At 34.6% G+C, this 15,409-nt stretch overlaps 1 protein-coding gene across 2 annotated transcripts in view; it reads left to right on the top strand.

Annotated features, from left to right (window-relative positions):
• Window positions 1-4,392: 4,392 nt before the first annotated feature.
• LOC105223452 (dual specificity protein phosphatase Mpk3) overlaps window positions 4,393-15,409 on the top strand; it is a 69,205-nt gene continuing 58,188 nt past the window's right edge. The window contains exons 1-2 of one of the 2 annotated variants that reach the window (XM_029549156.2): window positions 4,393-4,721; window positions 5,597-6,188. In XM_029549156.2, the coding sequence (XP_029405016.2) occupies window positions 5,729-6,188 (460 nt within the window). In that variant the 5' untranslated portion in view covers window positions 4,393-4,721; window positions 5,597-5,728. Of the gene's footprint in view, window positions 6,189-15,409 lie in introns of both variants that reach the window. The other variant, XM_049458435.1, reaches the window with a different exon arrangement.

Below are 15,409 nucleotides of genomic sequence, written 5' to 3'. Positions count from 1 at the left end.
TTCATGTCTAAATGCCACTCTTGTAGGTAGACTCTGAATTTCATCATGCCTTCTGCTTATATCTTCATATTCTTATATCCTGTGAAAGTCCCACAAAACTTCAGATCTGCTTGTTAATCAGATGGTGGATAGAGGCAATTACTACAACTTATGGGTGGCATGTAAATAAATACTAACTGACGCCAAAACCTTGAAAAAGAGTAAAAAATGCTTTTACTATATTTTTAGTCGTCTGGCAACTCCACTCCCACTAATGCCCCGTTGTTGACTCTGATGACTCCGACGAGTGATTTCGTACCAGCATGCTCTCATGGCACATTGCGCTCGCGTTTACAACAGTGGAGACTTTTGAATTTGTTTCTGGGCCAATGTTTCGCTATCGTGTGAGATTCAGAAAGTCTGTGTGGAGTGCATTGTTTTTGCCGACACTGTTTCGTACTGCCTCAACTACATATGCAGTAGCCACACAACATTTGCATACATCGATAAACACCACACTCGCTACTATATGTATGTATGTATGTATGGTGCGTTCGTGTATAGACAGAATTTTGCAGAAAAATTTCAATGAATCAAACTGCATTTCAAGGCGTGGAAATATCAATGAACCTTTTATGTATTCAGCGTACATTCAACAACTTCCAAAACATTCTACTTACATATTTCGTGTATGTACATATACATACTTATGTATGTATGTAATCGGTATGTAGAAAATATATTGTGGGTGGTTGAGAGCAAAAGTAAATGTAGCTATTTGAAAATAATAGTGGTCCGTCGAATTACAATTACCATGGATTTTTTAAATTGGAGGTGGTGATATGCGATGTACATATGTATGTACATTTTAAATTTAAATGTTAGTTTGTTTATTACGCTTTCACGCCCAAACCACATAACCGATCATCATACAACCCATCAGAATTACTATTTGAATTAACTTGGCTTTTTTTGTAACCTCAAAAGTTTTTTAATCAAAAATTTAAAATGAGTAAAAATATTTCCCATCATGGAATTAAAAAACAGTAATCTCAAAACCGGATTGAAAAAAAAAATATAATCCCAAGAATATTATTAATAATTAAAAATATTACTATTTTAAACTGGATCATCCAAACCATTATCTTCAATACTCTAGAGCTCTTGTCCGCAAACTAATACGGTCAAATTAAAAAAATCTTAGCTTAAAAATAAAAATACTATATAAAACTTAAACATATAGTTTATAATCCCAACCATCGGTATAAACATAAAAAAATTTAATTTGTAGTTTAGTCTGAAAACATTTGTTTTTAAAATTATTTTGATAATTAAAAAATAAAAATATTTGAAAATTAATTGTTTGTAGAAAAATTACGAAATCTAGCAAAACAAAAATCAATCGGAACTGTCTCCTTTATCCAGAATATACGTAGGGGTTTCCTGGTTACACCACGAAGGTGATCATCGCGGAATACTTGTAGTATTGTGAGTGAAGTGTCAGGTTAAGCTAATTATAGAATAAAAATTACGGGATAACGTCAAATTACATTGTAAATTATATGCGAAAATAGTGTTAGAAATTACAAAATAATCGGTGCAGTTCTGAATGTTTGATTATTGGATTTGAAAATGTGAGCTGTGGTGAAAACGCTTTAAAATTTTATATAAAACGTTAAGAATTACATAGCCATAAAAGACTCGTAACTCAATTTTGCTCCAATCGACTTGAACTTTTAACACAATTTCGGAACAGGTGGCATCTTTATAACACATTATTGTTTAGTAAGAAAATGAATATACTATATGTAAATCTATGTAAATTATCAGACTAGGTATGTACATACATATGTGTAAGCCAAGGTTCAGGACCTTAGTATATTAAGTGAGGCTTAGATCTTATTACTAATAGTTGTCATTGTGATTTGAGTGATTTCTTTCATAGTGTGTATATAATTCCTATTGATTTATAACGGGTGATTTTTTTGAGGTTAGGATTTTCATGCATTAGTATTTGACAGATCACGTGGGATTTCAGACATGGTGTCAAAGAGAAAGATGCTCAGTATGCTTTGACATTTCATCATGAATAGACTTACTAACGAGCAACGCTTGCAAATCATTGAATTTTATTACCAAAATCAGTGTTCGGTTCGAAATGTGTTTATCGACAAATTTTGTTCAGCGATGAGGCTCATTTCTGGTTGAATGGCTACGTAAATAAGCAAAATTGCCGCATTTGGGGTGAAGAGCAACCAGAAGCCGTTCAAGAACTGCCCATGCATCCCGAAAAATGCACTGTTTGGTGTGGTTTGTACGCTGGCGGAATCATTGGACCGTATTTTTTCAAAGATGCTGTTGGACGCAACGTTACGGTGAATGGCGATCGCTATCGTTCGATGCTAACAAACTTTTTGTTGCCAAAAATGGAAGAACTGAACTTGGTTGACATGTGGTTTCAACAAGATGGCGCTACATGCCACACAGCTCGCGATTCTATGGCCATTTTGAGGGAAAACTTCGGACAACAATTCATCTCAAGAAATGGACCCGTAAGTTGGCCACCAAGATCATGCGATTTAACGCCTTTAGACTATTTTTTGTGGGGCTACGTCAAGTCTAAAGTCTACAGAAATAAGCCAGCAACTATTCCAGCTTTGGAAGACAACATTTCCGAAGAAATTCGGGCTATTCCGGCCGAAATGCTCGAAAAAGTTGCCCAAAATTGGACTTTCCGAATGGACCACCTAAGACGCAGCCGCGGTCAACATTTAAATGAAATTATCTTCAAAAAGTAAATGTCATGAACCAATCTAACGTTTCAAATAAAGAACCGATGAGATTTTGCAAATTTTATGCGTTTTTTTTTTTTTAAAAAGTTATCAAGCTCTTAAAAAATCACCCTATATATGTATAATATATAAATAGTGTTTAATTTTTTTAAGATAATCATAACCATAAAATGTTTATCCATCTGCTTCTCTAAAACCATATGATTAGATGTACATACATATATGTATGTTTATACGGTATATATTGTAAGCAAATTCTATTTAATTTAATTTACTTAAATTACCCACAAATTTGTTTGTGCAAAAACATGTTTACACTAAATTTATCTCACTCCTTTTGCTCAAAATTAATTTATGAATTGGGAAGCGAATCCTACAAACTCAAGTGCTGAGCACATTGAGCGCGACATACTGCAAGCGACATCTGTCAAATATTAAAATACACACGTTCTTATGGACACAGTTATTTAGACAGCTGCACGACTACACCACTGCAGGCCGTCAGTTGTCGCTCTCGCTAACCTCAAAATATATTTAATTTTGCCGACGAGAGTAGAGTTGACAGTAGAGAGGAGTGATGCCACTAATATGTAAAATGTAAAATTATTCAAAGCTCTAACAAACCGAACGTTATTTAACAAATAAAAGTGTAAAATATATCTGTAATATCATTTGTAATAACAATTGATAATTTAAAATAAATAAATTTACATATTTACTTATTTTTTGCATAAAAAATTTCACTTTGAACAAAATATTAAAATTTTATTGAAGTGAAGGTATTAGTATGGCCACAACGAAATGGTGTACATGGAAATGGAGCGTTCTTTCAAATGTTCATGTAGGAGGATTTACGACACCATTTACAGTTCACTGTCGTGCTGTCATGTCGTGTCGCTCTCTATGTGTTCAGCACTTCCCACGCCAACGCATATAATAATTATCTCTCCCTCTTTTATATTCAGACCAGCTCGTGCTAATTTAGCAATACAATAAGAAATAATTACAGGATGTTGAGAATTTTCAAAAAAGATAGTTAGATCGCCATTTCGAGGCTTATTACATAAAACTTTCAATCTTTATCGTTGCATATCAACATATTCATATAAATTAATTAAGTATCTTTTTTAAATTCAAGACAATATTGCTTCCGTCAGCTTCGAAAATTCTTTTTTTTTAATTACATGCTGCTTAATTGTTATTAAGTGCAAAATAAAGCCATAAATAAATATTATAAATAAAATTACAGTTATTTATTGGCTTTATGGTCCTATATTTGAAAAAAAAAACCCGAAAACTGTTTTACTCTGTAACTAGCGTTTCACTAGCACATCACTAGCGCTCATTTAACTTCCACAATGTGTTTTCTTACTCATTTAACGCACGCTCTCATGTTACACTCTCTGGCGCTCCCACAAGCAACTCAAACTGATAAATAGCAAAAAAGGGCAATTTCTCCCGCTACAGGCTACTTATGTATTCCAATACATACGAACGTACGCAACGAGATGTATGGAACAAGAAGCAGAAAAGTGCGAGAGTTTATTATTTTTTTTGTTTGTGTTGCTTATTATTCCACTGTGCAGCGTGAATCCACTTGGCGTTTCGAATGCTGTTGGCTGTGTCGTTGCTCACATTCGGAACATTTCAGCCATCGTCGCTGGTCGTGTTTTCTCGCTTAACGAATTATTGGTGTCCGTGTGTCGCGCTCCATACTTGCTTTTCATCTTTAGTGTTTCTCTTCAATACAATTCGTTGGAGTTGTAATCAAATATTTATTTTATAAAAACTGAAATAAGTGTACAAAATAAACCGCAAATCTGTTCAACTACATAAATAATGCAGGTGGAATGAACGACAAGCGAGTTACAAGTGCATGAGAGTCAAACATTTCTTGGATGCAATGGAGAAAAAAGTATCATAATAAAAAGGCAAATCTCCAAAGCAAAGGTAAAGTAGGAGTGTAATAAATGCCAAGATGAACGACAAAGTAAAAAATGAGAAAATGTGCACTTTTTTAGGCCCTTTGCAATAAACAAATATTAAATTTCTTTGCAAAAAGCCTAAACGTGAAAACAATTGAAAGAGTGATTTTAGTGAATTACTAAAATTTTGTAGTGAAAGAGTAAAAAAGAAAAGTTTTAATTAAAATTTAACTAAAGGCTATACAAATAAACCAAACACTGCATTGCGTACAGTTTGAGAGGCACTGGCAGCGCTGTGTTCAGCAGTGGTTCGTTGTTCGTTTTTGTATTAACCAAGCCATTACATGAGTAAGTAATTGTATGCGTTGCCAATAAGTTGCTGTTGTTGGAAGCAAAGTAGCAAAGTTTTGTGTTGACAATCGGCAGTGTGTCCAAAAGCAACAACTATTTTTACAACAGTACTTGTGAGTGATTTGTGCGAAGTTTTCAAAGCCAAATTGCAAAGTGTGTATACATTTTTGTTTAGAAATTAGAAAATGACAAATCGCTGATGAATTTCGGTGAGATAGCGAGGCTACCAAAATAAACCGCAACTTATGGGTGTATGAACAATTACATCAACAATAGCAACAAACCACATAAACGTGCAGAACATAAGTGAGGGGAGTGCAAACGTGCCTCTGCAAGCGAAATTCTTGGCATTCGGTGCAGTGCAGTGAGCAAAACGTATAGCGAGCGATCACGCGATGCGTCATTATTTTAACGGTGCGCGGCTTTGAGTAATGCAACAGAATTAGCGCGGCGTGCAAACGGAACGCGTGTGCGCAGTGTACAAATTTAACGTTGAATATTGATAGATAAATTTATTAACCATAAAGCATCGTTATATCTACCATATAGAGTTTATTGAGATCAAAACCAGACGAAAAAAGTTAATAGTTCAGTAAAAAGTGACCAAACTCGTATTTAAAATATTAAAATAGGTACAATTAATTTCCATTATACAAATAAAGTGCAAAACAATTTTCCACTATGCCGGAAACACATTATGATTGCATTACAAAGGACTGCCTGCAGGCTGAATTGCGCGCCGTATCCGCTTCCTCACACCACAGCCACACCCACCACCCGCATATCACATCGTTGCTGGGGCAAAAGCTAATCCTTCTAGACTGTCGCAGCTCGCACGAATTCAGCGAATCGCACATCCGTTCGGCGGTGAATTTCTTCATACCCAGCATAATGCTGCGACGTCTGGCGAATGGCAAAATCGATTTGCTATCAACAATTAAATCGACAGATCTGAAAGAGCGCATACAGAATGGTTATAAAGTGAGTCTGTTCATTTTGTACAATGATGCCGGCATGCAGGAGCAGCACCCGGCCGCAACGTCGTCCGGCGCTGGAGTTGGTGAAGTGGTGGCAGCGGATGCTCTGAATATTTTGTATCGCCGTTTGAAGCAAGACGGTTGCCGAGTGGTGGTGTTGCAAGGTAAGCAAGCAATTCGTAGACTTTTAAGTGCTCCGCAATGTGTTTGATTCGCACTTCCGGCGGGAGCAGTTTAATTATGCGTTTCCGATCTAGAAATTGTGAATTTCAGCTGCAAGATTTGTTTAAGGGGGCCTTCATTTACACACATAACATTAATTGATTAATTATATTTCTTGAGTTAAATAAAATGATATTCGAACTAAATCTTTAGTGGTTAAAAGAAACTGCTACTAACAAAAAAACGGCATAGAAATAAACATTATAAGATGATTACCAATTACGCGCGGAGTTCAGCGCTGAGTCTCGCATGCACTCTGCGGTACCTAAAATCGATCAGTGTTCGGCTCTGCTTTGAGCGTCCACTCTGCAGGCTCCCTTAGTTGCTGTTGAGTTTTCTTAAACCTAAGCAATTTGCATAAAAACAATTACAAAGAAATTACTTCGTTATGAAATATTTTAAGAGAAATGAGTAGCTAATCTTTTAAAGTACCGTTGAATGAATAGTTTAGTGAGTTTTAACAATAAGTAAGTAATCCACCAAAAAACCTAGTTACTGTGCATTACTTTATCGTTTCGGTATGAAATGTTGCAAGCTAAGGTGCAGCTAATCCTTAAGGCACCGAAGGAACGATATTTTGGTGATTTTTATCTAAAAAGTATGAAACTTGTGGTTGAGTTGTTGTTATCTATCAGGATCAGTATGCTAATTGTTATCGAAGTTACCTCACGTTGTGCAAAAGGGTGTTTGTTAAGTAGGGAGTGGGAGCGCAAAGACATGCGTGGTGTCAAGTTAGTCAATTTTCACGACAATCATTCCTACATTATGGGAAGATGCCCTGATTTTAACCATCCTATCTGCTTTTTAGCGATCTAACCCTTTTTTTAATATTTTATCGGTGAATTTTAAACTAGAACCGCAGCGATTGCTCACCACTTGCTAGCAGCTCACAAAGCTCACAAGTACAATGGCCGTCATAAATAATAACTTAATGATGCTGGTAATCTCAAGTGGTCATAATGCAAAATCTGAAATTAGAGATAAAGTAACTCTCTACTAATCACTGATTTATTCAACTTGACCACTTCAAATGAATGGCCTAATTTGCATTTTAGACACCTCAAAACATTACACAAGCACAAATCTCGCACAGAAAAACTTTCCATGCGGCGCATTGATTTATTAATCTGCTACTCAATGAAGAGAAAAATCTTGGCTTAACCTCAATATTCCACACATTACAAGCAGAAAGTAACAATGGAATACTTGCGCATGCGCCACTGAGAAATGGTCTCGTGGAACTTGTCAAATTGCTGCGATCTCACAAATAAAAAAAAGACATTACAAAAAACAACACATGTTAGTAGTGCGTAAAAAAAATGTGAAGTGAAAGAAGAATTTACTAATATTGTCTGCACCGCTGTGTTTACATTAGCTGAATACCTGAAAAGGTTAATGACACACCGATGCACACCTTATCGCCGTCATTCCGTACCGCTCAACACGTTGCCACAGTGAGTGCGTAGCGTCGAATGGATGATGCAGTGCAGCACCAAAAACCACCATACACAACAATTTTAGCGTGTGTATGAGCTTATAGGTAATCAGTGGAAAGCAGAGGGAAGGGTTTGACCGAAAACCAATATTCAATCTCGAGCAAGAAACCAACAAAGCAAAGAAAAATGAAAACAACGATAGGCACAGCGTAATACCAATTCGTTGTGTTTTTTATGCGCCAAAGTGTGGCAAGTTGGGCAGAGGTTTATTGAAGCTATGTATGTACAATGTATTATATTGAAATAATATATTTTTTGGTTGATAAAGCAGTGGGTATCTATTTCCTATCCAAGTCTTATCTATTGTCCAAAGGTATATAGAATATGTGTATATGTATACGTAACCACATAACTGTTAATTAATAAATATGGTTAATATAGACTTTATAGTATATTATATTACATATACATATCTATATAATATATATATATATATTAACTTTTATACCGAATTGTCATTATAAATAAAAGCCTTATCTATAATAATATAACTATTTATGGAAACGGAACAAAGCAGAAATGAGTAGTCAAGTAATTATGTATGTAATTTCAAAAGTGTCCTATGATCATTATACTTACACTCAACAACAACATCTTTGATCCTGACAAGTTGCAAGAGTATAAAATGTTTGGTTAAAGGCAGGCAGCGGGGGTAGGCATATGGGGGTTTGAACAGATATGTTCCGATTTATACATACAATTTTTGGAGTTGGGATCCAATTCATATTTGCAACACGACCAACACAAATCTGTGCTTAAATATTTTTTAAGTGCTCCGATTTTAGTTCGGGCATGTATTGTATGGCAAGTAGGCGTGGTTTTAATCCGATTGCGATTGGATTGTCAAGATAATGTTATGTACCGAATATTATTGAAATTAGTCTAGTAGGTTCGGAGAAATGCGGTTTCACCAAAAAGTGTGCAGTGACACACCCAATAAAGAGCTATTGCATCATCCTATGAATAAAATTTAATGTTTATTGCGCATTCAGTTGTTGATTTATCGCAAAAATTGTGTAAGGTTAACACCCGAAAACGCGATGAACTTTGGGAAAACCATGCATTATCTATACGACGATCTGGAGAAAAGCATGGTAAAGAAAATCAAAACCCGTTGAAACTAGCTACCTGGGTACAAAACTGCAAAAGTCTGGAGCAAAACGGTAGAACAGAAGTACACAAAATTCTTATTGGCACTCAATAGAAGAGTTTGTAGAAACATGATCGGAACTACTCACTGTCTGGTGGCGATACACGTTCGGGGCTGACAAGATCGAGAACACAGCAGAAAATGTCTAGAGCAAGGCACCAGAGAAACAATGGAGCATCTCTTGTGCATTTGTCCGGCATTGGCAAGACTACATTGTAGCTATCTGAGTCCCCACGGTATGATACACTGGATGAGGCGTCGATAGTGAGGCCACAGATTCTGTTAAAATTCGCGTCAAGCGCAGGCATAGAGGATGACTACTCTTCATAGCAACTGAAGCCCATCTGGTATCGCAAAGAACAAAAACTAGTCTATTCGTAGCTTATTGGCTTACTAGGCACTTTTACCAGTTTTTAACAAAACCATTATATGATGAGGAGGACAGCCTTGTACCTTGTTGTGGAGCTTAGTTATGGCACTTGTGGGCATGGTAGTAGCCCAAAGAGTTTAATTAATCATATTTTTTTTAATTTCTGGTCTTAACCATATTAAATGTACCTACGAATTTAATTATAAGTACCAATACTTAGTTGACTATATTAAGTAAAATAATATGATTATATAATTCATACATTTGTGTACCATATTATTAGTACTTTAATGCAGCCATAACAGAAGGCATCATTCAAGTAAATACTCAATAACTTTTGCAAATACAATATACACTATGTATATGCACATATGTTTATATAAATTTGAATTTATTTACTATTTCAATACTTACACGTCTATAAATGTAAGCTATATTATTGAATTATCTTTATTGTCAACTTTATTGTTATTGTTGCTTTATTTTCTTTGTTTAATTACAGTTCATTACCGTTGTATAATAAAAACTTTTTTTATTTAATTTTTCTTTCTGCAACCATGGGTCTCTTTATATACAGTTATTACTGAATGAATCGTGATACTTGTTAAACTGTTATCTTCCACTCATCGCCCACTTCTCGTCTCATTTTCAGTCCATTTTAGTTCTATCAATCAAATTGTTCCTACACGTAGTTGTAAGTAAATTAACTGTGTGTGTGTGTATGTAGGTATGTTGTTTTTGTTCATTTCCGTCTTATCAGCCATATACCGACATTGGTTTAATTCATATTCATACACACATATATATCTATATAGACACGTATGTATATATTAATATTTACTTACAGCAGTGAGCAAAACAAATTTATTGCAAAAATCCAGCAAGAAATGTTATTATTGATTTTAGAGTAAATGGAATTACTTCACAGAGTCTCAACTCGTATACTCCCTTCAATAGAATTTCGTTAATCAGATGGCTCAATTAACAAGCGAACATTTATTAACGTGCTGTAGACTTGTTTCGTTCTATTTCTGTTTCATAACAGTCTATGTCATTTATAGCATTTGTGTGTTCTATTCGCCACTTTTCAAGTTCTTCGAGTCGCAACCAGCTGTTAAAGCCTTATAGACCTACAGTTCATTTATAAAAATATTCTATTATAATAATATCTCATCAAAATAAATCAATTATTAATTTATTATTGCATTATTTCGACGATTTACTGATGGTTTTAAGCATATGTGAGCTTTTTGAAAGAATCTGAAGTATTATATTTTCTCAACAGTGTTTATGTAATTTTTATTCATATGCTTGTATATATCATACTAGTTTATAATTAATACTCCACCACTGACTAGATTTACATAAAAGGGTCTGATAAGGACTGTTTCAATAAAAATATATTAATATGTATAATAATTTCGCTATAAATATGTATGTGCCTTATATCTCTATATTAAATACTGATTTATTGCAAATAGTTTCTATATCTATATATATATTTTAGGTAAGTTTTAGTTACATACATATATACATACGTAAAGGCAACTAGGCAAATAACTGAACTCAAAGAGCATGACAACAAATCCACTCGCATAAGTCAATATGTTTGAGTAGAAATGCCAAATGGCGATAAGATAAACGACAGTGAACGAGTAAACAGTCGTACCTCAACTCTTAACGATCATATTTAATTTATTTTTACTTTTGTTTTACGATATGATAATTAAAGCATTTATGAATTAACTTTTTCGCCTAATGTTAAAGGTTTCGAAGACATTTTGGCCGAGTTTACGATGCCTGCCAGCAACTGGTTTGCAATACCGCTTATACCCGATTGTGTACGAGAATCTCGAGTAATAACTGGGAACACGACTGCATTAAGTAAATTAGGAACCGGGAAAATCCAGCCTGAAAGCCAAAACTCTCAACTTGGCAGATGCAATCAAAAACTCATGATTTGGTTTCAATCATTTCGATTTGATTTGGTTCAATATAGGGTGTAATAAAAACCGGTTTATTTCGAAAATCGGTTAAATGCCGTATTTTTCGAAATAAACAAACACTTCAACATTAATTTATGATTCAGTAGTAACCGAGTATTCCCCTGTGCCGAGCTTGCTAGCTGCTTCGATGAGTAAGCTATATACAAATATTAGTAGATAAGTGAAAAGTACGAGGTGTTAGCAGGCGTTCTCTGTACGCATATGTTCATACATACATATGTACATATGTGAGCACACCTACTTACACTGTCACATACAAAGTGAATGGTTTATTGGTTGCACTCAAGGCCACTTAAATGAATGATAACGGCATTCATGCACACCAGCAGACAGAGGAAGTTTATTGTTGATATGTAAATAGTACTTTATTATCACAAAGTTAAACTTCCGGAGAAGCTTTAGATTACGCGTGAAAAAGTAGAATTCATTCAATGTTGTATACACATATGCCACGTATCCTAGTATGCTATGGTATGTACGGTCATGAAAACACATCTTCGTTTTCGAGATATTATCTCGATCAAAAACCCCGTTTATGTCTCCTATTTTCTACAGTTTTTCATAGTCTTAGTGTTTGAATTAGCGGAGGCATACCTGAAACGGACCCGTATTTTTATTCGTGTAAGACCTGTCCATTCGGCAGCACTTCTTAAAGGGTGTTTTCACCAACAACAACAAAAATGATCACCTTTTAAAAAATTTGTAATATTAAGCTTATAAATACCCAATGACTCAATTACCATAAGTGGATATACCGATAAGGTAATGTCTCGATAGCATTCTTTGAGTTATCTAATTTTGCTGTTTTTGAGGTTGATGTAAGCCATAGACTTTGTGTGTACAATTGCAATATTTCTATAAATCTAGACACGCTCTCGACCGATTGCTAAACCTGTTACTTAGAGACTAACTGTTTTGAAAAATTATAGTTTTCTAAGTATGTAGGCTTATTTTTTCAAAACTCCTGCGTGAACTTTCTAAGACGAGAGTTAATGTGACTTTCTCATCTTTCTTTCCACTCAACAGTAGTAATTCGTCGACCAAGGAAAGTGCATTCTCAACGTTCAAAATAGTCTCAGTTATATGAGAGTTGGTGAAAAGTTAGCAAAAAATTTACTTTTTTTCTACTTTTATTAATGTAAATTGTAGATACAGACATAGCTGCATATTCAATAAAATTACTTTGTGTATTCTGTAAAAGTCAAAGTGCACAAAAGTTGCCTCTAAAAATAAGAACAATAAACTATTCATTGAAAACTGCACGTCTGTCAACTGTGTCGCTTCCACTTGACAATGAGTCCGTATATGGGCGCAACACACGGTTATGAAATAAGTTTATGCATATTCCATGGATGTGGATAGAGAAAATAGTGTCAACAACACTTTTAAGTGATGATACACATATACACTTGCCCATACATGAATACATACATTCACATGCACACAAACTCGATAAGGCATTGAAATTCGTGTTCAAATATACTTACACAATATCCAAGAATTGATGGGGACACATCTTTTATATTTATATATACATACATATGCATGTGAACAAAGTTACACTTGTCACTTACACTTATGTGTGTGTGTGTGTGATTTCCTTAACCCAGTTGGAAAAACTTAATTATGAAGTAAAAACTCTTGCGAGTGCACTACATGGGCGTAAGGTGTTATATACAAAGCAAGAGTGTGGGTCTAAACTTTTTTGGAGATAAAATGTGCACTTTTGCGTTTATTTGCAGGTTTTAATTTTTTTAGATAATATTTAAATTGCCTATTTTAATTTTATTGCATCAAATTGAATATTCCACAAGTTTAATGAATTGTATGTATTGTCTTTTACCTGATGAGCAAGCAATTAATCAGGTGATCTATCACTAAAGATTTCAAAATTATATTGAAAAGCTAAAAAAAAAAAAACAGATACAACCGATTGCTCAACGTATATACAAATAGAAGAGAGGCAAAATAATTAGGCGCATGATATCTTATTTAGTTTGATGAAAAAGGCCACTAATTCGGCTTAAAATTTTACCAAAAAATTTTGTGAAACATTTTCGAAAAAAAATATTTCTCGATTAGGTATGTATGAAGCAATAAAACTTCAAAATTTAAAATTTAATTTTTTTTTGATAGATGGAAACTCTTTTTTGAAATAATTATTTGGATTATAATTAAAATTTCTATTGAAACTGGCTGTAGAACTGAAATTTGTTCTTTACGAAAATAATTTTCAAGTTATTTATTTGAGTATTTTTTGTCTTCAGAGATTTTTTAAAATTCAGTTTTCATTTTCCCTACAGAGCAAGTGGCTACTAGCTTTCATGCACGCGACTCCACGCACTGTAGTCTGTTTGTGCTTTCTATATAACGTCAGCTGTTACACTTACGTATTGTTAGCAATAAAAACCGTTACATTTTATTGTTTTTGTTTTTTATTCTTTCAAAGTATCTACTGATAGCAAAGAGAAAGAAAACATTGAAGTAATCTAAGATTAGAAATTTTAAAGCCAATAAATGTACAAAGAAAAACGACGCGGAAATCTTAAAGAGCACCAAAGTGGTGAAATTCTGCAATTATGTGCACACATTCATATGTAACGGGTGATTTTTTTGAGGTTAGGATTTTCATGCATTAGTATTTGACAGATCACGTGGGATTTCAGACATGGTGTCAAAGAGAAAGATGCTCAGTATGCTTTGACATTTCATCATGAATAGACTTACTAACGAGCAACGCTTGCAAATCATTGAATTTTATTACCAAAATCAGTGTTCGGTTCGAAATGTGTTTCGCGCTTTACGTCCGACAAATTTTGTTCAGCGATGAGGCTCATTTCTGGTTGAATGGCTACGTAAATAAGCAAAATTGCCGCATTTGGGGTGAAGAGCAACCAGAAGCCGTTCAAGAACTGCCCATGCATCCCGAAAAATGCACTGTTTGGTGTGGTTTGTACGCTGGTGGAATCATTGGACCGTATTTTTTCAAAGATGCTGTTGGACGCAACGTTACGGTGAATGGCGATCGCTATCGTTCGATGCTAACAAACTTTTTGTTGCCAAAAATGGAAGAACTGAACTTGGTTGACATGTGGTTTCAACAAGATGGCGCTACATGCCACACAGCTCGCGATTCTATGGCCATTTTGAGGGAAAACTTCGGACAACAATTCATCTCAAGAAATGGACCCGTAAGTTGGCCACCAAGATCATGCGATTTAACGCCTTTAGACTATTTTTTGTGGGGCTACGTCAAGTCTAAAGTCTACAGAAATAAGCCAGCAACTATTCCAGCTTTGGAAGACAACATTTCCGAAGAAATTCGGGCTATTCCGGCCGAAATGCTCGAAAAAGTTGCCCAAAATTGGACTTTCCGAATGGACCACCTAAGACGCAGCCGCGGTCAACATTTAAATGAAATTATCTTCAAAAAGTAAATGTCATGAACCAATCTAACGTTTCAAATAAAGAACCGATGAGATTTTGCAAATTTTATGCGTTTTTTTTTTAAAAAAAGTTATCAAGCTCTTAAAAAATCACCCTTTCCATATCTCAGTATACACAATAACAAAATTATATGTGCGTGTGTTTTTAATTATGTATAAGCATTTCCGTTGACAAATTAATGAAGTGACACTTTAATTATTGCGTGCGACTCGCTTTATTGGTTATTTCCATAAGCAATTTAACCGCAACCCTTTGACCCAATTAATTGTACTTGTTAAAGCTAATCAAGCATGCTTGCTTACAGGCAAACTTATATGTAGGTGTATGCATGTGCATAGTTTTTATTATACCCTAAACTGGGAATGAAGTGACAAAGTGTCTTAAAAATAAGCTGGCGTATCAGCTCTGTGGTGAAATATCAGAACTGCTAAATTCGACTGGGAAATTCTGCAGATCTGTTGGGCTACAGATGATTTTTACTTTTTTCCACATTTGTTACAAATAATAATAAGGCAACCTTTATTTCTGCAACTTTATATTCTGAAGGTGACAGCTATGATTAAAAAATGTACCCGCAAATTGTAAATAAAACGCAAAATATTTAAATATTCATCAATATTTATTTCGTCATCTTCAAGGTAATCCGCACCAGATGTTATACACTTATTCCGACGATTTTTCTAGTCCTCGAAAC

This window comes from Bactrocera dorsalis, chromosome 5, assembly GCF_023373825.1.
Source record: "Bactrocera dorsalis isolate Fly_Bdor chromosome 5, ASM2337382v1, whole genome shotgun sequence".
Lineage (NCBI taxonomy): Eukaryota > Metazoa > Arthropoda > Insecta > Diptera > Tephritidae > Bactrocera > Bactrocera dorsalis.
Note: the sequence above shows the minus strand (reverse complement) of the source record. Positions and strands in the feature narration are given on the sequence as shown.